The 24,857-nt window shown below is 45.0% G+C and overlaps 1 protein-coding gene across 4 annotated transcripts in view; it reads left to right on the forward strand.

The window, feature by feature from the left end:
• EP300 (E1A binding protein p300) overlaps nt 1–24,857 on the forward strand; it is a 466,384-nt gene that overhangs the window by 350,641 nt on the left and 90,886 nt on the right. For 2 of the 4 annotated variants that reach the window (XM_029590455.1, XM_029590457.1), the window contains exons 17-19: nt 3,488–3,606; nt 22,850–23,110; nt 23,804–23,892. In XM_029590455.1, the coding sequence (XP_029446315.1) occupies nt 3,488–3,606; nt 22,850–23,110; nt 23,804–23,892 (469 nt within the window). The remainder of the gene's footprint in view (nt 1–3,487; nt 3,607–22,849; nt 23,111–23,803; nt 23,893–24,857) is intronic. The other 2 variants (XM_029590456.1, XM_029590458.1) reach the window with 1 other exon arrangement.

Consider the following 24,857-nt stretch of genomic DNA (forward strand, 5'->3'; position numbering starts at 1 on the left):
AATTGCATATATATAGTTAAGAAACTTAAGCACCAGCAATTTGAGAGAGATTAAGAACCAATTAGAGGCCAGCAGTGTGCAAACCTTGTGGAATTCAAAATCTTCTGGTGAGCAGGTGCCAGACAATGAGGCTTTACTGTGGAATCTAGGGGAAAGTCTGGCTAAACAGCTGAGCTTTGAATTTTTCAGAAGATGAGGTAACAGGTTTCCAGGTGCAGCGTTAAGCAGTAACTTGTTAGATATTTTAGAGCCATAGTTGCTGAATGCGCAAAGTCTTATGCATGTTAGCTGGGCTGAAGCCAGTAGAATGGAGGATAGAAGGGCCTGTTGAGAGGATCAAAGTTCCCGTGTTGAGGGTGTACAAGATCTAGATTTAGCCCCTACAAAATGTCTAGCTGTCATACGTTGGAAAAGTTGGAGACATTTGAGATTGTATTGTGTTTTGCCATGGAATAGAGTTTCAGTAGTCACTGTGGTTGGTGATCAGGGAGCGTATGACAGAAGGTAGATCATGTTTCTCAAATTAGTTAACACTGTTGACGTATCTGCTGTAAGTGCATAAAGGCGGTCTTTACCATCACTAAGATGAGATGCTGATCGTACTATACTCCCAGACTATGTAGCGTCTTAAGGATATAAGGGGATTCCTGATAAGGAGGGTAAAGTTAACTTTAACTGAGGAGTTTGGACTTGGCGAGGCTTGGCCTGAGTTTTATTAAAGGGCTACTGTTGAGAAATAGTCATTGAGAATAGCGATGGCTGTTATTTGGTCAGTCTGTTTTGATGAACAGCTGGATGTAGTCAACAAATAAGTGAGATTTGATGTTGAAAGATTATATGAGGTTGCAGTCTGGGTGGATGTAATGTCGAAAAGGAATTGGAAAACCCAGAACCCTGGGGCATGCCACAGTTGAGATCCCTAGGTATGCATGTTTTGTTGGCCATGAGATGAGCTATGATCAGTAAGCCAAGAATGATTGGAATCATTCAAAAGCAGAGCCCTCAATTCTGAAGTCTCAAGTGTAGCAGAAGTAGGTGGATGGCAGTGTCAAGTATGCCAGAAAGGGAGTTGCTACCTTAGGATGCAGGTAGATGCTGTTGGTTAAGGCTAACAGGATGGATTTTATGGCTTTTTCTGAAAGTGGATTGGTAAGGATAGAGGATGCTGTTCACTGCGAGGAAATAATCTTTTCCCAGTAGCTTGGATAGGAAGAGAAGGCTGGAGACTAGACGAGAGCGATAGACTATTCTGGAATTGGTGCCTGGTTTCTTCAAAATGGGTTGAATCACAGCCTCCTTAAATGGGACAAGTAGGTAGTCTTGAGTTAATAGTGTTGATTATGGGGGTTAGCCAGGGGGCTAGGTCTTGTCTCAGATTGCAAATTAATTTGGAAAGTATGGGACTAAAGGGCAAGTGGACTATTGATCCTTTGGAGGATCTTTTCTAACTCTCTGTGGAGATTATCGTGAACTCATACAGTGGGATGCAGTAATGGGGCACATTGATTAGGTCTGGCTGAGGGTTGTAAGAGAAATATCTTGGGTAATTTTTGATGCACAGGCCTGGGGGAAATGTGGTGACAAAGGAGCAGCAGAGAGCTTGAAAAATTTGTTGAAGTCCTTTCAAGAGGCCTCTGTGGTGGGACTGAGTGCTATGGAGTCAGGTCTGGAGAGATTCTTCACTAGTTGGAATAGTTTCCTTGAAGTTGAAGAGTCTTTTTTTTTTTTTTTTTTTTTTGCATTTTCTTTGCATATGCATAAGTTAGTATCTGTTTTTTGTTTTATGACATTTCCGTTCAAGTTGGTGGGATTGTTGCATGAGGAGTCATATGACCACCATTGGACCCTGGGGAGTTACTAGGAGGTTGGGATAAATTGTAGGCTAATAAGATCTCGATGACTGTAGAGCAGGGGTGGCCAACACGGGTCCTCGAGAGCCACAAACAGACCTGGTTTTCAGAACATCCACAATGAATATGCATGAGATAAGTTTGCATACACTGCCTCTTGTATGTAAATCTATCTCATGCATATTCATTGTGGGTATCCTGAAAATCTGTCCCGTCTGTGGCTCTCGAGGACCGGAGTGGGCTACCCCTGCTGTATTGGATTCTTCTTTTCATTGTTGAACATGGTATCTGCTGACTGAAATATATACCATCCTTGGTAGGTTAAGGAGTTACTGGGGACTTATTTATGGTGGGATTTTGGGCTCAAGCATATGAATGGTTTTGTTTGGTGGGTAGCATAATCCCCACACTAGATGATAGTCTGACCAGGCATTAGGATTCACCATTACTCTCTCAGCACCCTTATAGATGCTGGAGGAGTGGAATATCAAGTCTAGAGAGCAGCCAACCTGTTGGGTGAGCACTTTGATTAACTGTTGAAAACTGATGGTGTTACCTTTGAGAGGAGTCTCTACATAGTAGTTGAAGTCTTTGGAATGAGTTTTGGGTAGAAGTAGCAAAGTCACAAAGGAGTTCTGAGAGTTGGAGGAAGGAATCAGGCTGGTTATCTAGGTCTCCCATCTTGGATTTTCAGGACAAAGCAGTCTGATTTGCTTGCTTGCTTGATTGCTGTCAGGTCAGGTGCCAGGAATTGGTGGAAGATGACAGCTCCCCTAATGTAGCCCATGGACAGAGAATGTGATGCACCTGGTAAACTGGTGGGTGGAGCTGGTTAAGAGTGGTATCACCTTCTATCCAGGTCTCTGAGAGACACCGGATGTAGAACTTAAATTCTTAATTTAGTCCATGATGAGAGAAGCTTTGTTGACATAAGAACATAAGAAATTTCCATGCTGGGTCAGACCAAGGGTCCATCAAGCCCAGCATCCTGTTTCCAACAGAGGCCAAAACCAGGCCACAAGAACCTGGCAATTACCCAAACACTAAGAAGATCCCATGCTACTGATGTAAGTAATAGCAGTGGCTATTCCCAAAGTAAACTTGATTAATAGCCATTAATGGACTTCTCCTCCAAGAACTTATCCAAACCTTTTTTGAACCCAGCTACACTAACTGCACTAACCACATCCTCTGGCAACAAATTCCAGAGCCCTATTGTATGTTGAGTGAAAAAGAATTTTCTCTGATTATTCTTAAATGTGCTACTTGCTAACTTCATGGAATGCCCCCCTAGTCATTCTATTATTCGAAAGTGTAAATAACTGAGTCACATCTAGTTGTTCAAGACCTGTCGTGATCTTAAAGACCTCTATCATATCCTCCCTCAGCCGTCTCCTCTCCAAGCTGAACAGCCCCAACCTCTTCGGCCTTTCCTCATAGGGGAGCTGTTCCATCCCCTTTATCATTTTGGTTGCCCTTCTCTGTACAGTCTCCATCACAGAACACACACTGAGTAGATCAAGTTGAACGGAGAAGTAACTGTTTGGGACGGACCATGTTGGTGGGCTGTAAGGTGAAAGGTATAAATTATCTGGGACTGCATTCTCAGTTTCCCTTCTGTTTATCCCACTCAAAAGTTTTCAAGCCAGAGGAGCTGCGACAGGCATTGATGCCAACCTTGGAAGCACTGTACCGTCAGGATCCCGAGTCCCTACCCTTCCGACAACCAGTGGACCCCCAACTCTTGGGAATCCCGGTAAGTGTCTCATTCGTCTGGGGGGAGGCAAGGTTGGGTGGCTGGTCAGCATCATCAGCATTTACATAGTCTCTGGAAGACATAAAAGGACATTATTAAAGCCCTTTCAGCTTGTGACCACCTTGTCACATACAGTTCTTCCCATGTCCCTTTAATGATTAGTATATCTCAAGGATTCTTGTTGCCTATATGAGGGATGCAGTTGAACTGGTGGCCCAACTGTTGGTGCTATGTCAGGAGATGTGGGATGAGTTCCTACCTCCTAAGATAGACTGTAGCTGAGATTTCTCCAGTAATAACACACAGTCCCTGAAGCTGAGGTGTGCCTTCATATTGCAAGCCCTGAGCCTTGGAAGGTGGCTGTGATAACTTAATTTTGTTGAGGTAGCCTAGAGAAGGAAAAAGTTAAGGCAGCCATAATTGTTTGCCTCTTATTTGTGGGCTACTTCCAATCCTTGCACTCATCTCTGCATTTCAGCCCTCTGCTTTGAACCCTGTGTCAGATTGGCAGTAGCTATTGGATGTGACCAGGTGATAGTGTGTGAAGCCAGAGTGAGACCTGTAGTAAAAGGAGAAACGAGAATAAGCACCTTAAAATTTTGCAGGAGATGCACAGGTCATAGTTTCTAATGGTGCTTTCTTAAAAAGCATGTTTTATATATTAGCATTTTTGCATTTCATCTGATGTTTGTGGTATCAGATCATTTGCTTCATTTAGCTATTCATGGAAACTGGTTTCTCCATCAACAAGCAGGCCTGGATTAGCTTTGAAGTGTCTGAAAAGCAGAATATAAATCAAATTAATTGTGTGAGATGTCTTCCAGTGGCGCTGACCCCAGAGCTAAGTAAAGACTTTACCTAGCATGTGTGGGAATTTTGCTTGTGGACATTGTCTTGTGAGCATCTTAGTCTCAGTCTATCTGTAATATTCTCTTTCTGGGCTTTCTGAAATCGCACTTAAAAAGTTTACAAATAATTCAGAACTCTGCCACTCGCTTGGTATACAGCTTATTACTCTCCTGTATTGGCAGTCCTATATTGGCTACCAGTCAAATAGATCTGATTTAAGGCTTTGGTTCTGGCTTTCAAAGCCCCAGCACAAGTTAGTCCCTCAATGTATCACAGCTGCCGATCAACAATACCAACCTAGGTGCTCACGCCACTCAGCCTCGGAATTTCTCCTAGAAATCCCTTCTGTAAAATAGGTTTGATTCATCAAATCTAGAAAGCTGTTCTTTAGAGTCACAGGTCTGACCGTGTGGAACCCCCTCCTGAAGGAAATAAGAGAGGAGAGGGACCTCATGAAATTTAGGAAAAAACCTCAAGGCCTATTTCTTTTCTTTTCTTTTTTTTTTTTTTTACACCATAGCCTTCTCCTCCTAATAGTTGAATGGCTGATATCTCCTCTGGGGTGCTTAATGGCAGGGACCTCTGTTCATAACTAGCCCTATAAGTAAGATGTTAATGTCCGCAAAGGATGCTAATTTTATTCAGTGTATAAAATAATGCGTCTGTAATTATCTGTTTCAATTAAGTATGTATAACTGTTATCCAGCAAGATCCGTGGATTGGTGGAATATAGAAAATTTCTACTTTTTGGGGCCTAGTACTCCTGTCTTTAAAAATAACTAAATAAACAGCATTGAGAATAAGTAAGATGTGAGACTGTCTCTCACAGATGTGCAGTCAATCTGCTATCACTCTTTGTGCCCGGACCACAACTCCTTTAACTGCTACGGCAGTGATTGGATGTCCTCTATTATGCTAGCAGATGGAGGATCTAAGGAAGACGCTATCGGTAACATCCCCAAGCCTTGGTGCAAAGCCGCGTAGTAGATCCACTCTTCATTGAGGAGCGAAGCATCTTTGGGCTCCTAATATTATAAATTGAAGTGGGAAGTTCCCCCCTCTCAATCCCACAAGCATAGGAAGGCAGGCAGGCACCCTCTCTCCCTCGTCTCCCCTGCTTGGTGGCACTGGCTTCCAGGTCTGCCTCAGGTCAGGGGTTGAGTATGGCACAGAAGTCTGTGGCAACAGAAGAAATGCAGCGAAGAGCATCAGAGTGGTGCGAGGTACCCTGTTCCAGTCCTCCATCCTCAGAAGTGAAGAAGAGAGAATGCCATTAATCGGGGCCCTCATCAATATTGAGGCAGGATTTAACCTCATCAGTGCAGGTGTTCTTGGTACCAAATTATTTATTTTTTACAGACCAAAAGCCTACCAGTCTCCATTCCCTTGGCTTCCTGGTAAACTGTGCCAAGTCAAACCTTTTGGTGCTGAAAGAATTCAGTTCATAGGAACCTGGATAGACTGACTTCAGGAAAAGGCATTTCTCCCTGTCAAAAGGACTGCATTACTGATGGACCTACTAAAGGCCTTACTTGAGCAGGATCAAGTGTCAGTGAGATCAGTACTAGTCCTTTTCAACCATATGGAGGCTGCAGTACTTGTGCCCTTGACTCATCTGCACATGCCAGAACTTCGGAAGGGTCTTCAAAGCCAATGAGATCAGCTCCTATCAACCAAATATCCATGACCACAAAGATGAGAGCATCTCTTCAGTAGTGGAGGAAGCTGGAAATTCTTCAGTTGGGTCTATTGCTATGTGTCCCACTGCATCAAATGACTGTTTCTACAGATGCTTTCACCAAAGGGGGGGGGGGAATATATACATGTGCAATATGTACCCAAGCAATGTATTCACCAGTAGAGTTGTCTGCAAATCATCCACCTGGAGTTTCAAGTCATTTTCTGTGGTCTGATAGCTTTCTCTTACCTTTCTGGGATAGAGAATCTTAATCCAAATGGACTATCAAAAGGCCATTTTCAATAAAACAAGGAAGTATGGACTCTTAGGCCCTTTGCTAGGAGGCTACCCGAATCTGGTTATGGACATGGCATCACAATGCCTATCTCCAAACAGCCAATTTTGGAGGATTCCAGTATGTTGGCAGAATGCCATAGCAGAGTGTTGGTACCACATAAATGATCCTTGAACCAGGAAGTAGCTGTTGATGAAAGCCAGCAATTGACCTGTTCACCTCAGATGTGAACAGGAAAAATTGAAGTTCTGTTTCATGTATCCAAGCAGCTAAAGACCAGCTCTTGATTTTCTGCTCAAATGTGTCTGCATTATATGTACCCACCAGGGCCGGTGCAAGGGGATTTGGTGCCCTAAGCGAGCCTTCTCCCTTGCGCCCCCCCGTTGCGCTGCCACCCCCCTGGTCTCGGCCCCAATTCCTACCTCATTCTCAATCACGTCCGTTGACTCTGTGGTTTTCCGGACACAAGCAGGTTGGGCACTGCTCGCGACCCGCCAAATCTCCACTTCTCTTTGCCACCGCTTGCGGCCTCATAAGACTCGCACCCAGTGGCGCACCAAGGGTCTCCGGCACCCAGGGGCCAATGCATTTGTGTGCCTCTCCAGCATCCCCCCCCTTTAATCCTCCTTGTACTAATGCTTAAGGTCACAGAAAATCAGTGGGGTCGCTAGACAGAAGAATTTTGGGGGGGGGAGCCAAAATGACATTTCTTCATCACACCCACCTCTATAGCATGGATCGTGCTTTCAAATTGGTTATTAAAAAAAAAGTGTTAATAAAAAAAAGTCCAAAGGCTCTTCTGGGTAATTTTAAAAAGCTGGCCAGTTTCACACTATAAAATTATTTGATAGCCTCATTCAACTAATTCTATATGGGTATGAGAGTGAAGTCTGGAATTTATAGGAAGGGACAGAATGTCAATACAAATCCTGCACCTCCAATTCTGTAACTTTGTGCATCCACTGAAATTCCCCTAAACAATGGAGCTTGGATGTTTCCTTTACAGCTGCTCATACTAAGATATTTTCAAATTCTGGTGTCACCTCACAGTAACAGCAGCACAAACACCTTCCACTGCCAGGCACATTGTGAACTAACACAAAACCCCGCAAAAAAGACACTCAAAATCTATACTGCAATCCCATCGTAACATAACAGTAATAACACCAAGGACTCAAACAACAATAACCCTACCTTTGAAAAAGCAAGGGTAAATATTACACTGGGTCCTAGAATACCAATACACCACCTACTGAGGAAACAAAACAAACCCGATTGCTAATGATCCCTATTCAGACACTATATGCAAGCAGAATCTCTCCTCATGGTCACACATACAGAGCAGAGACAGACCTCTCATCAAATACAGAATAAAGCCACATAAAGTATAAACAGAAATGTGCAGACAAAAACTGAATGTAAAACGCATCACGCCAGACTCTATACAGTGTAACAATGGAAAAACAAAAATTTCACCATTCCTTGTGAAACAAATCAATAATATAAAGATATATAAATCATTAATCATAATTATAAAACCATACAAATAAGATAATTTCAAAACAGCTGATGAATAGAATATCCAATAATTAAAGATTAATGCAAATTTTGAAAGCTTTACCAAATGCCAATAAAATATTTCAAACAGCAGACACATCACATACTACCCAATAATAAAAATGGTAGTCAATCAAGAAAAATGAACTTAAAAAGCCACCTTTACTTACCCTCTCCAGCAGTTCTCCTACTCCTTTCCCTTGCAGGCCATACCAGAAGCAGCAGTAGCTGCTGAAGCTGTCCTCACAGTCCTCTTCCTTAGGGACCACAACCAGTCTCTTCTCTCTCTCTCTCTCTCTCTCTCACACACACTCTCTCACACACACACACACACACACACACGTCACACCCTCAGGACCAGTTTCTGTCTCACACACACACACACCCCTGTCACCTCTCTGGCCAGTCTCTCTCAATCACACAATGCTCTCTCTCTCTCTTACTAACACACAGGCTTTCAGTCACACACATGCTCTCTCTCTTTCACTTACACACAAGCTCTCAATCACACACGTTCTATCTCACTTACAAACAGGCTCAATCACACACATACCCTCTCTCACAGCCACAAGCCAGCCAAAAACATGCTAAATGTCTCTCGCACACACACACTGACACACACAAGCACCCTCCCTGACTCACATATACACCACACACATACAGAAGCACTCTCCCTGTCTCACATACACATTACACTCACAGAAGCACCTTGCTTTCAGACTTACAGCATTTTTCACTTTTACTAAAAGTGAAAGTGATGCTCCCAACCATTAAATAAGAAAACCGCATTCCTATCAGAAGGCGAAATGACACCCTTCCTTCAGGTTCTGTCCTCCCAAGGGACAGCCACCTACACCTTCTCTTGTTTTATGCTTTCAGGCAATAAAGCAAGTGTGTTTCTTCAAACTATCAGTCATATGATTATTCATGTGGGAGATATGGAACAGAAAGACATCCTTAGTCAGCTTCCCTTTTAAATGGGAAGACTCCAGTCTTAGTCATTTAAAAATATACATTTTCTAAAGGCTTAAAAAAAAAAAAAAAAAAAAAGCAAAACTGTTTCAGATTGGAACTATTCTAGCCTTCTTGCTTAAATTATGCGTCAAAAAAAAAAAAAAAAACCCCACCTGGCATCAGTATCTTAAATTTGTGATTTTGCTGAGATGAACATTTTAAATACTTTAATTTTTTTTTTACTTTAGTATTTGTCTCTACCCACTTTGTTACATTTTATTTTCCAGCAGAGGGATTCCTAAAATTTAGTAATTTCATCTTTCATCCAACTTTTCAACAAAATCAGCACAAAAGTTGAGGTATATGTATTATCACACTTCATTTTTTTAAACTGGCAGATTCCTTTCTCACATACACATCACATACACACACACACACACACAAGCTCCATTCCTTTCTTACATATACATCACATCACGTACACATACACACACACACACACACACACACACACACTCACACACACTCACACACAGAAAGAAGATCGGCGCAGCAGGTCTAGCTGATCACGTGGCCGAAGAAAGGAAGATCAGTGCAGCCGGAGACCAGCCGCCGAGACTTAAGGGGTGCTGCGGCAGGCAGCCAGCCCCCGACTCTCCCTGCCTCCCCCCCCAGTGCCACCCTCCCAACGCCCCCCCTGGTGGTCCAGCGGAGGGCCCAGGAGCGATCTGCCACTCCCGGGGCCTCGGCTGCCACTAAGCAAAATTGTGCCGGTGGCCTTCAGCCCCTGTCACATGGTAGGGGCTAAAGGTCACCGGCGCCTTTTTGCTTAGTGGCAGCGGAGGCCCCGGGAACAGCAGATCGCTCCCGGGACCTCCGCTGGACCACTAGGGGGGCGTCGGGAGGGTGACACTGGCGGGGTGGCAGGGCAAGTGGGGAGCTGGCCGCCTGCCGCGGCGCCCCCCAAATCCCAACGCTTGGTCTCCATCTAGGCGAGTCGAAGGCTGGCAGAATTTTGAAAGGGCACTTTTTTCCCTTTCAAAATTCTGCTGCCTGTCGCGGCGCCCTAGGCACAGGCCTAGCTCTCCTAGTGGTTCCGCCGGCCCTGGTACCCACAGATTGGCAAGACTATCCAGAAAGTCCTTTGGGACAAAGCAAGGATAAACCTTTTAGCAGCAGCCTGGCCTCAACAAGTGTGATATCCATATCTCATCCATCTGCAAGTTGTCTCTGATTCCATTGGGAATATCTCTGATGCTTATCACTCAGGAAGATAACAGACTGGCAGAACCTGCCTTCACAGCATAACATTAAGTGCACAGTAATCTCCTAATGCCTTCCAAAGCAGGTGGAGGTCATACTAAATTTGGCTGAAAAGCCTTTGATCAGAAGATGCTATAGTTTCATATGGAAGAGGTTCTCAACTGTTGTGTGGCCAGCTGTCTGGATCCCTTCTGTGGCTCAAAGGACTTGCTTTGATATTTATTATTCTTCAGGCTTCAGTACCTTTTCAATAAAAGTTCATCTTGATATCATTTATGTGTATTGTCGGGTGGAACGATTTCAGATTTGTCTCCATCCTTTGGTATCCAAATTCATGAAAAGTCTGCAGCATTCCAGATCTCCGGTCAGTAAATCTCCAGTGCCTTGGGACCTCTGTAGTCATAGCTCAGCTTCTGAAACCTCCTTTAAAACCTTTCAAACCTTTCAAGTCAGTCACCTGGAAAAATTGTTGTGGCTGTCACTTTGGGGCAAAGTGTAAGTGAATTATGGGCTCCGATTTCATATTTACCATACCTGCAATATTTTCACAATAGACTGGTTTTATGGACCTACCTCAAGATCCTTCCAAATGTGGTATCTGTGTTCCACATTAATCTACTGTACTTCTTACAATCTTTCCATGACTTGATGTATACAGAAGAGAACAAGCTTATCACTCCTTGGCCTGTAAGAGAGCCCTGGCATATTACCTAAAGTGGATGCAACCTTACCTTTGCTCCTTTTATCTCAATTGATTGAGAAGGACAGTTGACAAACAAAGTGTCCAATTGGCTAACTGGCTATATGGTGCACTGTCATGTGCTAACTGGTCTACAGATTAGACTCAAAGGCTCATCAAGTAGAAGTCATGGCAACTTTATTGGCTCATCTTGGTACCACTTCAGTAGAAGATATATGCAAACTTGCTACTTGGTCATCTGTGCGCAGCTTCATGTCCCACTACTGTTTGCACAGCAAAACCCAAGGAGACAGTAACTTTGAACAAACAGTTCTGCACAGTTCGTCCCAGTAGTCTACTCTCCATTTAGTGAAGCAAGGTTGTCTCAAGTAAGTGCTTCCATTGTACAACCCTCAGCTTGGGAATCCCCACACATAATGGTTAATTTATGCCAGCTTGTTGATGGAGAAAGCAAGTTTATTTACCTGCAAACCAGGTTCTCCAAAGACAGCAGGATGAATTAGCCATTCTTAGTATCTGCCCATTTCCTTGGAGACTTGACTACCTTGCTAAAGAAACTGTGGAGGAGATTTGAGAGGTTTACGAGGAGGCGCATTGCATGAGAGCTCCCACACATGCTCCATAAAGTCTTTACTGAGCTCCGAGAACTGGGTTCATGACAAAGCCATCAAATGATGTCACCCACACATAATGGCTAATACATCCTGCTGTTTTTGAAGGACCTTATTTGCAGGTAAACAGACTTGTTTTATACAGGATGATTTTTCCTCCTCAATGCCAATTGTTTCAATGTATCTGGATTTGTTTTCTCTTGTTTTAAGTGTATCTATAATAGTTATTCTATAAAAGTGAGATTGCAGTATGACTTCTGGGTCATTGATATTCACCTTATTTATATTACACATTTATACTCCAAAAATATATTGCCTCAGAAAACCCAGCACTATGCATTTTGCTGAATTTGTGCCATACAGTTGATTAGGTTAGGGCAGTGGTTTTCAACCTTTTTTCTGTCGGGACACACCTGACAGATGGTTCTCACATGCGTGACACACTGACCCACGGGGCTAGATGTAAAAGTTCAGTTTGCATCCACGGGAACCCCCCTGACCCACAATAATGGATGTAAAGCAGAATTATGACATTCCCCATACAACTCACCCTACAAAAAAGATATTCTGGTTCTGGTGTCATCTCAGTAACAGCAACTCAAACTCCTTCTACTTCCAGGCTCAATAGCCCTACTTATGAAAAGACAACAGTTTACCACCAATGCATGTCCTCTTGAGAAAACACAACAAATAAGACTGATAAAACTCTTACATGCTAGTAAAATATTTCATCTCGGTAACAGACACAGAACCGACCTAACATACTCCCAGGATCTGTAGTAATGCACATAAACTAATCCACACACATTTACACTTGTATTATGGAATACACTCAAATAGGAGCAACCCTATCTATGAAAAGGCAACAATATAAATATTAAATCAGGCCCTAAAAACCAATACACCTCTTATTAGGAAAACAGAACTAGCAGGCAGCTATAGATCCCCACACAGAAATAATTGTAAAACTATACTAATAAGCAGAATAAATGTTTCTAAATAGCTATGAACAGAATAACATCCAACAATTAAAAACTATTAAAAACTATTAAAAAATTCTCCAAACACCAATAAAATATTTCAAAAAAAGCAGACACATCACATAATATTAAATAATTAAAATGGCAGTCAATCAAGAAAAATAAACTTAAAAAGCCACCTTTACTTACCCCCTCCAGCAGCTCTCCTGCTCCTCTTCCAAGCAGGCCGTAGCACACAGCAGAAGCAGCAGTAGAGGCTAAGCTCTATACTCATGGTCCTCTTCCTTAATGCCCATGTCTCTCACACACACACACCATACCAGTCATGCCCCCATGACCAGTTTCTGTCTCTCACACACTAATCATCTCCCAGTCTTTGACACACACACACCAGCCACCTTCCTGAACAGTTTCTCTCATGCCATACACACACACAGGCTTCCCACTCCCGTGTTCTACTTACATATACGGGCTTCTCACTCTCATAATCACTTTCTCTGTCTCACACACACTCACCAGTCTCCCATGCTTGTTCTCTCCACATGCACAGGCTTCTCATTTCTATAATCTTTCTCTCTCTCTCTCTCTCTCTCTCTCTCTCTCTCTCTCACACACACCAGTCACCTGATCTCTCTCATGCATACACACACACAGGCTTCCCACTCCCATGTTCTTTGAGATATACAGGCTTCTCACTCCCATGCTGTGTCTCACACACACCCAGGTTTCTCACTCCCATAATCACTTTCTTTCACACACACACCAATCACCTGATCTCTCTCATGCATACACACACAGGCTTCCCACTTCCATGTTCTGTCTTACATATACAGGCTTCTCCCTCACATGCTGTCTCACACACACCCAGGTTTCTCACTCCCATGTTCACTCTCTTCACATGCACAGGCTTCTCATTCCCATAATCACTTTCTCTCTGTTACACACACATACATACACACACACACACACCAGTCTCTCTCATTTCCATGCTCGCTCTCCACTGCACAGGCTTCTCATTCCCTGAATCACATTCTTTCTCTCATATTCACACACACCAGTCTCTTTCTCTCACACACCCCGTCACCTTACCAACCAGTCTCTCGCTCTCATGCATGCACACACACACAGGCTTCCCACTCCCATGCTCTTTCTCTCACATAATCAGGCTTCTCACTCCCATGCTTTTTTTCACACACACCCCCTCCCCCCCCCCAACACCAGGCTTCTTACGCCCTTGCTTTCTCACATACCCAGATTTCTCACTTCCATGCTTTTTCTCTCTCTCACACACACACACACATCAGTCACTTCCTTGACTAATGTCTCACACTCTCACATACACATCAGTCATCTCCCTGAGCAGTCACTTTCATTGTCTCTCACATATACACCACATCAACTCTCTGACCAGTTTCTCTCACTCACAAACGTGCTCTCAATCACACGCAGGCTGGCTGCTTCTTTCTCTCACTCACTCCCCCCCCCCCGGAGCACAAATGGAAATTGCAGCATCCTCCTCCTCCAGCCCCTGCAAGCCAAGAAAGTAGAATCCCATCGACCGCGGGAGGCTCAAGCTGCTCTCTCCTTTCTTGATTACCGGCTGCTTCGATTGCCCGGGGGCCGATGACGCTGCTGCTGCCGCTGCTACTTTATCACGCGGCACGGGCCGGTTCTTTCTCCTTCCCGCGCACCGCGTATCACTTCCTGTTCCGGGTCATGGGGGGGGGGGCGCGGGAAGAAGAAAAGGCCCAGCCACAAGTGCTTCAGCTTCTTTTAGTGCCGCTGCTGTTCCCGCTGGGCTTGAACTTGCTGATAGCCCGGCGGCAACGGCAGCAAGTAAGAAAGAGCAGCGGGAGAGACCCGGAGCACGCGACACACTACCCGGTGCTTGGCGACACACTAGTGTGTCGCGACACACCGGTTGAGAACCGCTGGGTTAGGGGATATATATATATTTTATTTTTTTTTTCATTTTGTATGCCTGCTTCAACATTTAAACCCAGCTGGGTGTATTGTAAAATTGTGGAACATCTAATCCATCATTCATAAGATAAACAGTTATTTGTTGTCTGCAGTGCTTTGTACAGAACTTGTTAGCTTTTATTTGGAAGTATTTTACTATTAAATATTATAAAATTCTATAAAATCCATTTGGAAGCCAGTGATTTTAAAATCCTTAAAACCTTTCCAAAAATATTTGGAAACTAATTTTTTGACTTCTAAACATTTAAGTATTTTACCAAATTTGGAGTCATAGAATTTTTTGACTTACAAAACTTTTAATGTAATTATCCCCCTGTGTACTTCCACATCTAGAACTGAGAGATCTTTGCAGAATCCCTCCTGGGGCTGGTTTCATCAGAAAGGTAGCAAATTTGCAGTGACTGAGACAATGTTGAAACTCCGCATAGTTCATACCAAAAGCTGTGGAGTTCATTCCCTAAATGATCCTGCCCACCCCAAAAAAAGTCTTACTGCAGTACATCCTCTATGGCACCCAGATAAAGTGATATGCTGTACTAAGACAAATCCTGTCAACTAGTCTTTTAGTTTTAGACAAGATTTACTATGAAATTAAATGTAGAACTCTAAGACATTAATGTCTTATGGTGATAATACACATTCCTTGTATGTACCCAGATCAGTCAGACTCCTGGGTTTTGCCTCTCTTCCAGCAAATGGAGATAGAGAAGGTTTCACAGGCATCACCTTATAACCCGGTGTGCTACCTGCTACTCTTCAGTATTTCTCTGTCTCCAGCAGATGGAGGTGGTGCAAAACCTGCGGTTCTGTACCCAAGTTTTAAAAAAAAAAAAAAAAAGGAAGAGAGAATTCTTCAGGAGTCTATCCTCCCAGGGGGTTGTTAGGTCCTGGTGGGACCATCCCCCCTGGTTGTAGGTGAAGAACGAGCAGGATATAGAGATATAGAGAATAGCCACTGCCATTAGCAATGGTTACATGGAATAGTCTTAGTTTTTGGGTACTTGCCAGGTTCTTATGGCCTGGATTGGCCACTGTTGGAAACAGGATGCTGGGCTTGATGGACCCTTGGTCTGACCCAGTATGGCATTTTCTTATGTTCTTATGTTCTTAGGGGTTGGGAACCCCAAATCTGGGAGCCAGGGCTGATAGCTGGGGGACCAGCTCCCTCCCCTTTAGTGTGCAGCCTTTGCCATGTCTTCAGGGAATTATCCCTTTTGTCTTTCTTCTTGCTGTTCTTGGGGCTCTCTTTTAGCAGATAGTTTTTAAAAGGAAAAAAAAAAAGAGAGAGGCTTCCTTAGGCTGGAATCGAGGAGCTGAGTAGGGGCTGCTTAACGGGAGGGGCCTACTGATGCGAGGGATCGCACGAAGGGCAGTGAGTTTGCTGCTGTTTATTGGACTCTCCTACCTCACTCCCCATTCTTGTTGGCGCCTACCGTGTGGCTTGCCTCTGCCGTGTCATGCCTCGGGGGAGCCAGTGTTCGCAATGAGGTGAGTGGCTCTAGAGCCACGTGTCAGCAGACCAATACTGTTGTCTCCCCAGAAGGAGGGGTCCTCAAATGGCGCCACAGCAGCAATGGCAAAGCAATGCAGCACCTAGTAGGTGCCAGCTGTGAAAGAGCCTCAGGCCAACCCATCCCCCTCAGCGTGGGAACGGCGGCCAGTTTGCTTTTTACATGGCCAAGGAGAGAAGGGGAGGGGATCTTCCTCCAACGCTATCTCCTGCCAAGATGAGGCTCAGGGGACCACTCTGGGGAAGATTCTGATTCCCTAGCAGGGGATTTAGGGGGTCCTCCTGGGTTTTCTCTGGAATTTGTGCTTTTAATGCACCAAGCCACCTTGGCCAGCAGTGCCAAAAAGAGGGGGGCTCCAAGGACCAGGAGGCCTGAAGGACCACCTAAAAAGGCATCCAGGAAGCCAGATTCGCCGGCATCTACTAGAATCCGCAAACCTCAAGCCCCCGTGATGCGGGTCAGTCAAGATATCTCCTCGGAGGAGTTAGATTCAGGGGATGGCCTTGGTGATGCCCCTCCTCCCCCAGGTGGTCCTGACCCAGGGGAAGAACATGGCCAGACACCTCCTGTGGAAGAAGATGACCCTAAGGTGGTTCGCTTGTTCCAGCGCAAAAAATTGGCACCCATGATTCCGCATGTCCTAGGGGAGTTGGGGATTGTGCTCCCACTAGCGGAAGCGAGCCCGGACACGGTGGATCCTGTCATGGCAGGCTTGTGGGGTCCAACTAAGACCTTTCCCTTTCATGAGATGGTGAAGCAGTTGATGGTCCAGGAGTAGGATATTCCTGAGACAGGTCTCGAGGTCAGCAGGGCGATGGACAAGCTGTATCCATTGCCAGAATGGAGCTGTTGAAGATTCCTAAAGTGGACGCATCCATTTCGGCAGTCAGGAAGAGAACTACCATACTGGTCACTGGAGCGGAGGCTTTGAAAGATCTTCAAGATCGGAAACTAGAGATGCACCTCAAGAAAAGTTTTGAAGTCTCTGCATATGAGCAGCAGTCTACAGCAGTTATATGCTGCGGGCAAGCGTAAGATGGGTGCAACAATTACAGAGTGCCAAGGACCTCTCGCCCCCCAGAAGCGAAGCAGGCGGAACGCTTAGAGGCTGCAGTGGCTTATGGAGCTGATACTTTGTATGATCTTACTCATACCTTGTCCAGGACAATGGTGTCTGTGGTCTTGGCTAGGAGACTCTTGTGGCTGCGTATTTGGGCAGTGGCCATTTCGTCAAAGGCTCAGATTGGAGCACTCCCCTTTAAGGGCAGATTCCTTTTTGAGGAGGACCTAGAACAACTGATAAAGCAGCTGGGAGATAAGGTGCACAAGCTCCCAGAGGACAAGCCGAAAGGACAGAAAGGTGTGCAGGCTCCCTCTTGTTTTCGTGGCAAAGGCGTTTCCATCAGAACAGAGCTCTGGGCGCAGGCCAGAGACAGACCTCAGGGAGGTCTCAGTCTTGGTCCCAATTCTTTCGTGGGCACAGGACCAACCGAGGGGCTCCAGCCAGTGGGCAGGCGGAGCCAAGTCCTCACAGTGAGGCATCGCCAGCCCACGCCTTGATTCCAATCATTGGGAGTTGGCTGACTCTCTTCTACCAGGAGTGGGTCAAGATCACATCGGACCAGTGGGTTCTAAGCGTGGTAGAACACAGCTACACATTAGAATTTGCTCGGCCACTTAGAAACCTGTTTTTGTTGTTTCCCTGTGGGTCCCTAGCAAAGAAGCGTCATTCGACAGACCATCCAAAGGCTGCAGAGTCTTGGGGGGGGGGGGGGGGGACGGACTATTGTTCCTGTTCCCCCAAGAAGAGAAAGGGAAGGGATGGTATTCCATTTATTTTGTGGTACCAAAGAAGGAAGGAACGTTTCGTCCAATTCTGGATTTAAAGAAGGTGAACGTGGCTCTGAAGGTGCCCTGTTTTTGGATGGAAACTCTTTGGTCTGTCATAGTGGCAGTGCGAAAGGGAGAGTTCTTGGCTCCCCTTAATTTGATGGAAGCATATTTGCATATCGGAATCCGCAGGGACCATCAAAGATATCTCAGGTTCATGATTCTTGGACAGCATTTCCAATTTTGCGCTTTTCCGTTCGGCCTGGTCACAGCCTCACGGACTTTCACCAAGATCATGGTGGTAGTGGCAACCATCCTAAGGAGAGAGGGGATTTTGGTTCACCCCTACCTGGACAACTGGCTAATATGGGCAAAGTTGGAGGAATTGTGCAATTGGGCGGTGGAGACAGTGTTGCTCTGCCTGAGATCCCTGGGCTGGGTTGACAACCTGGCCAAGAGTCATCTAGCACCTTCCCAGGTTCTGGAGTTTCTGGGAGCATGCTTCGATACTTATGTGAATGAGGTCTTCCTCTCAGAGGAGAGGATTCTGAAGTTACGAGCCCAAGACCGAAACCTGTTACAAACCCAAGTGCCCAGGTTCTGGGACTACTTGCAGGTTCTTGGCTCCATGGTGTCGACCTTAGAGTTGGTCCTATGGGTGTTTGTGCATATGAGACCTCTGCAGAGTGCATTGCTGTCCCGCTGGAGCCTACTGTTGGAACAATTTCATCTTCTGCTACCACTTACAGAAGTCGCCAGGTCCAGTCTTTCGTGGTGGCTTGACCAGGGCCATTTGAATACGGTGTGGACTTCGAGGAGATTCGATGGAGGTGACGACTGATGCCAGTCTCTCTGACTAGGGAGCTGTGTGCCAGGTGCAGGTGACGCAGAAGTGACTTGGGCAAACACTCTTCTGGAGACAAGGGTGGTGAGGTTGGCTCTGAAGAGCTTTCTTCCCCTCCTGCGCAACCGGGCGTTCAGAGTCTTGTCAGACAATGCAACACGGTGCCTTATATCAACCGGCAGGGTGGAACCAAGAGCTGTTTGGTGGCTCTGGAAGCAGAGATGCTGATGTCCTGGGCGGAGCGACATCTGATGGTTAGTGGCATCACACATAGCAGGCTTCACCAACGTGCAAGCAAATTTTCTCAGCCGACAACAATTGGACCCTAGGGAATGGGAGTTGTTAGAGTGCCATGGACCTGCTCTCCCACAAGTGGGGCAGGCCTCATGTGGACCTGATGGCAACTCGATTGAATGCCAAGGTGCAGCGTTTCTTCAGCTACAGAAGAGAACACAGGGCGGAAGCCGTCGATGCGCTCGTGGTCTCTTGGCCCAGAATGTTCTCCTTTGTGTTCCCTCTGTGGCCCCTGGTAGGCAAGGGCTATCAGGAGAAGAGAAGTTCACCTAGGCCAAGTGATACTCGTGGCTCCAGAGTGGCTGCATTGGCCATGGTTTGCGGACCTGGTCAACCTGACGATGGATAGGTCCCTGAGATTGGGTCATCTGCCAAATCTCCTGCAGCAAGGTCCTATATTTTTCGATCAAGCAGATCGCTTTTGTCTTGCAGCCTGACTTTTGAGAGAAGGCAATTGAGGAAGAAGGGTTATCCAAAAGATGTAACTTCTACTCTACTGAGTGCTCATAAGACCTTTACTTCCATAGCATGCATTCGGGTTTGGAGGGTCTTCGAGTCTTGGCGCGAGACGCAGGGGACTGATCCTCACCAAGCTGTGGTGGCCATGGTCCTGTCTTTCTTACAATATGGTCTCGTGAAGGGTTTATTCTTCAATTCCTTGAGGGTCCAAATCGTGGCCCTAGGATGTTTAAGGGGCAAACTTCATGGTTCCGTTTTCACGGCTCATCCAGACTTGGCGCATTTTCTTCAAGGGGTGAAACATTTGCGACCACCTGTACGTAAAGTGTGTCCCTCTTGAAGCCTAAATCTGGTCCTTAAGGGCTTGTGTGAAGCACCTTTTGAGCCAATTTAGGAGGCCATATTGGAGGATTTGACTTTGAAAGTGGTGGTCTTGGTGGTGATTTGTTCAGCTAGGCGAGTGTCTGAAATTCAAGCGATTGTTGTGCAGGGAGCCGTTCTTGAAAATTTCGGATTCCGAAATCTCTTTGAGAACGGTTCTGTCTTTTCTACCTAAGGTGGTAGTGTCTTTACATCTGAGTCAGTCAGTAGAGCTTCCGGCCTTTTCAGATTTAGAGCTTAGTACTCCTCATGCAAGGGAACTGAGACGCCTGGATGTAAGAAGAGCCTTTACTGCACTATTTGGAGGTCACGAATAGTTTTCGATTGTCGGATCATCTTTGTGTTGTGGCATGGTGCAAAGAAAGGGCAGAAGGCTTCAAAATCTACTATAGCACGTTGGTTGAAGGAGGCTATTAGCTCTGCCTATATCTGTCGCGGTCGCCCAGTCCCGGAGGGGTTAAGGGCCCATTCTATGTTCTCACAGGTGGCTTCCTGGGCAGAATGCCAACTGGTCTCACCGCAAGAGATTTGCAGGGCGGCTACTTGGACGTCCATACACACCTTTGCTAGACACTACCGGTTGGACATCCAGGCCTTGGAAGTTGGCAATTTCGGTGAAAGTGACCTTCAAGCAGGACTACCGCAGTCCCAGGAGTCTGGACTGATCTGGATATGTACAGGGAAAGGAAAATTGGTGCTTACCTGCTAATTTTCGTTCCTGTAGTACCACAGATCAGTCCAGATCCCCGCCCATTGCGGAGGTTCGGAGTTTGGGTGAGAGTGTGGGTAAAGAGAGTCCGCTCGATCTGTAATTTTTGTAGCTTTTCTGATAAATGTCATAAGTTCTAAAGGTTCCTCTTAGGAAGTTATTCAATTTTTAAGTTTTTCTGATCGTCTGCTCGTTCTAGGGGATAAGTTTAGACTTAATCCATAAAAAGTTGTTTGTTCAATAAGGTTTTCTGCTTGGGTACTGATAAATACTGAAGAGTAGCAGGTAGCACACCGGGTTATAAGGCGGTGCCTGTGAAACTTTCTCTGTCTCCATCTGCTGGAAGATAGGCAAAACCCAGGCGTCTGGACTGATCTGTGGTACTACAGAAATGAAAATTAGCAGGTAAGAACCAATTTTCCTATTGTTGATCTTAGCTGCTCAGCATTACCAGCTGTATCAATAGCTTTGTACACAATGCAGGTTTGCCTAACAAGAAGTATTATATGCTGGGGTATGGCCATTGTGTGTTGTTCCTTGGTCATACAAGAATTGAATATGTCCCATATACTTGCCCTGTAGTAAACAGATAACCAATCTGTTTTATAAACACTTTAAATTATCATTTTACATGAAGCTATTTAAGTGGTTTTCAGCTATATAAAATTGTTTGTAATGTTTCTTTTTAAGAAATAGAAAATGTAAAGAAAGTTAAGTTGGAGGGTTCTCCCATCTCCTGGATAGATGAGACAAGTTAAAGAAATAAACTTGTCCCATGTCTTCTGATTTCCAGGTGCTGTCAGGTCTTCCACAGCAACACGGGGGTTTTTATATATAACACTAGCCTTAAAAGCTCAGCCCCTCAGGAGTGGGAGGTGGGGAGAGAGGGGATTTATCTATCCTTAATGAGGTTCTTCATCACAAAAGTAAATTGGCCCAGTTGTGATACAGAAGTGTTTGTCTAACAGGAGCGATGCTTCTACAGCAAGTACCTCAGACTGTGGAGGAAGCACCACTCCCATACAACCTGGCAACTTCAGAATCACTACCTTGTCACTTACATAAGGCATAAATAGTTCAGTTGGAGACCAAGGGACACCTCTTCTCCCATTGCTATGCTTTCAAGGCTAATGCTGTATGTGTTCTCTGACTCTTAAGTGGCTTCATTCATGAAAGAACCTGAGCCCCTGGCAAACTGAAGACATGAGATCAAATTAAAACATTTTTTTAAACTTCAGTGGTATCAGTTGGAGACTTAAGGAACCCACCAACTTAGATTTTATTTTGGTTGGATGGGTGGGGAAGTATAATAGATGTTGGTGGCGGAAGGATTATGGAGGTGAAAAGGTCCCAATCACACTCATTAGATGGGAACCATTTTGTGGTGCCAGACTCTCACTGCTGGCCTGATCTAGATGCAGCCAGTTGGGGAGAACAATTTGTGTGATTAGAGGTGTGGCACTCTTGTACCAAGGAAACAGCTGCTGCCAGTGCCAGAGAGGTTTCAAGTGACTTGTTCTCAGCCCTATACTTAAGTGTAATATGAGAGCTCCAATTTTCAACTATTAAAACTGGGAGGATAAGTTTTTTTTTTTTAGTTTTTTTTGGGGGGGGGGGGGGGTTAAATCTTTACCTCCTAGCTGCAGCTTTCCATTGCTCATTTCTGAGTTCTCCATTTCAGGTAGCCCCCCACCCAGGGTACAGGTGTCATGAGCCCCTTCCCTTACAGCTTTCTGAGCTTTTCTGCTTTGTCTCTCCTCATACCTGCATCTTAACTGTTGAATCAGTGAACTTTGGCTGAGAGGGCACAGCCTGTGGCTGCCTTTGGGACTTAGTACAAGCGTCCTTTATGTCCAGCTGGCAGGTGTTACTAAAGTGCAATGGCTAGGACTTCCCTTCCCTCCTCCCCAGCCTTTCTCCTTGCCTACCAGGGGCTGAGAATGCTGTCTATGGTGTCCCGAGGGCAATTCTATATTTCTAGACAAACATACCAGTCTTACTCAGTCTAGTATTACCTGCTGCATGATGTGCTGAATACATAAGAAAGTGAGAATAAAGATGGTGACTATTTTGTAGTTTTTATATGCTTTAAAGTTCATGCTTAGAACACATTGAAGAAAATACTTTAGTATAAGGGAGGGGGCAGCAGGTTTCCCATAGACATCGGGCATGCACTGCAATCTCCCAAAGTCTATATCTTGATGACAAATGCTAGAATAACCACACTTTATCCATGTCTCTTCATGTTGCCTGATTTCATTGCTGAAGACAAATTGTATTTTTTATTATGATATACTATATCTACATAAACAGATTCAGTAATGCATTAACCTCTTATGATTCAGAAAAATGCCTCTGTCCTGCAGGATTACTTTGATATCGTGAAAACCCCCATGGACCTCTCGACTATCAAAAGAAAGCTGGACACTGGGCAGTACCAGGAGCCGTGGCAGTATGTGGATGACATCTGGCTCATGTTTAACAACGCGTGGCTCTACAACCGCAAGACATCCAGGGTGTACAAGTACTGCTCTAAGCTGGCAGAGGTCTTCGAGCAGGAGATAGATCCGGTCATGCAGAGCTTGGGATACTGCTGTGGGAGGAAGGTAAGCAGCACCGGGCAGATGCATGCTGCTAGTGGTTTTCAGTGATTCGACCTGAAAAGCTGGAGTCCTTGGGTTAATTCCTAGCTCCTGCTGTGCAGAGCAACTGAGGCTCGAAATGAAGCTAAAGTAGCACTTAAACCTACAGGACAGGGAAAAATAAGACACTTCCTTTACAGTAACATCTAGTGACTAGCCAAAGAGCAGCTTTTGAATGACCTCTGGAGAACTTTATCGCTCCTGATTGCCTGCCCCCCTCCCCCAAAGCATCACAGTGGTGCTTGCTCTTTTTCACAGATAGACTTGTGGTGAATGTCATGAAGTGTCACTGAGCTCTGTTGCTCCTGACAACCAGGTTCTTTCCATCTGAGAACTCTGTTTGCATTGGTTTAAATGGGACAGGAGTACTGAGCAGGTTTACTGACATGCAGTTTAAGACAGTAGGAAGGGATATTTTGGCTGGAGCTTCTTAGTCATCTGGTTACAAGGAAGAGCTGACACATTGTCTATAATACTGACTTGGGAATGCTTGTGGTACAGTAAAATATTGCTGGCTTATAAGCAGGCTGATAAAAGTTAAACGAAATCTGTAACACAAAGTACCCCACTTTCACTTCTAGTAAAATGTTCTAAACTGCATTTCAAATAATCCTTCCATCCGCTCTGTACTAAAAATGTTCATATGTTTCTTCACAGCTGGAGTTTTCTCCGCAGACATTGTGTTGTTATGGCAAACAGTTATGTACTATCCCCCGAGATGCCACATATTACAGTTTCCAGAACAGGTAAGAGCACCCAGGAATTCATGAATGTCATATTCCGTGCATGCCCCCTGCACACCACACTTGTCTGCTTAGTGTATACACACCATCTCCTACACTTCTGTCAAAGAGAGACAGCTGACTGTGGTATGCTAGCCTTGCAGGAAAAACTGTCATAGTATCTTGAGCACTTGCATTGCTTCACATTTTCTTAGAGAAGGCATCTGCTTTTCCAGACATGCCATGTCCTACCATTTATGTTTTTGAAGGCAGTTCAATCATTGCTGTCCCCATTATTGGAACGTTCAGGTTGGTGTGCCAGCAGTGTCCGGTCTTCTGTCTTACAAATTTGAGGCCCTTCCCTAGTTATCTCCAGGCATGTTTCTCTTCCTTTCCACACACCATTTTCTGTCCAGTGTTTGTCTTATGCCACAAATGCCTATACTTTGGATGTCTTGTGGAGTAGAGCAGATGAGTTGTTACTACTTCACCATAAGTGAGCTTTTTCTGCTGGGTGCATCTTCTACATATTTTACTCCTCTTGCCGGATCACCTTTATTTCCATCTGTGGTTCAGTTGAGCCAAGGAGAACAGCAGAACATCAAAAGAGATGATGGCAATACCCACTCTCCAGGAGCTAGCCACCATGGTTTATATCGGATTTTATCACTTGAGATTCTAAAACTTGCTTTCTCCAGCTTAGTCTATATCGAGTTAGAAAGGTCTGTGTCTGCCCTAACCCCAAGCAGAGACCTATCCAGTTTAAACCATGGGGTCTGCCATATTTTTTCACAGTTGTCTATAGGGCCCTCCACCGAGATATCCCTGGCCAAAAGAGTAAATGACATATTCTTAGGCTGGAAGATTTTCTTTGTGTTTGTGATGTGAGATCCTCCAGCTTCTTCAGACAGCTGTCTCGTACAAGACACTCAGGCACACACAGGAAATGAAATAATTTAATCGGTATAACAAAAATAAATTGCCCTTAC

The sequence above is a fragment of the Rhinatrema bivittatum genome, chromosome 2 (genome assembly GCF_901001135.1).
Source record: "Rhinatrema bivittatum chromosome 2, aRhiBiv1.1, whole genome shotgun sequence".
In the NCBI taxonomy this organism is placed as follows: Eukaryota; Metazoa; Chordata; class Amphibia; order Gymnophiona; family Rhinatrematidae; genus Rhinatrema; species Rhinatrema bivittatum.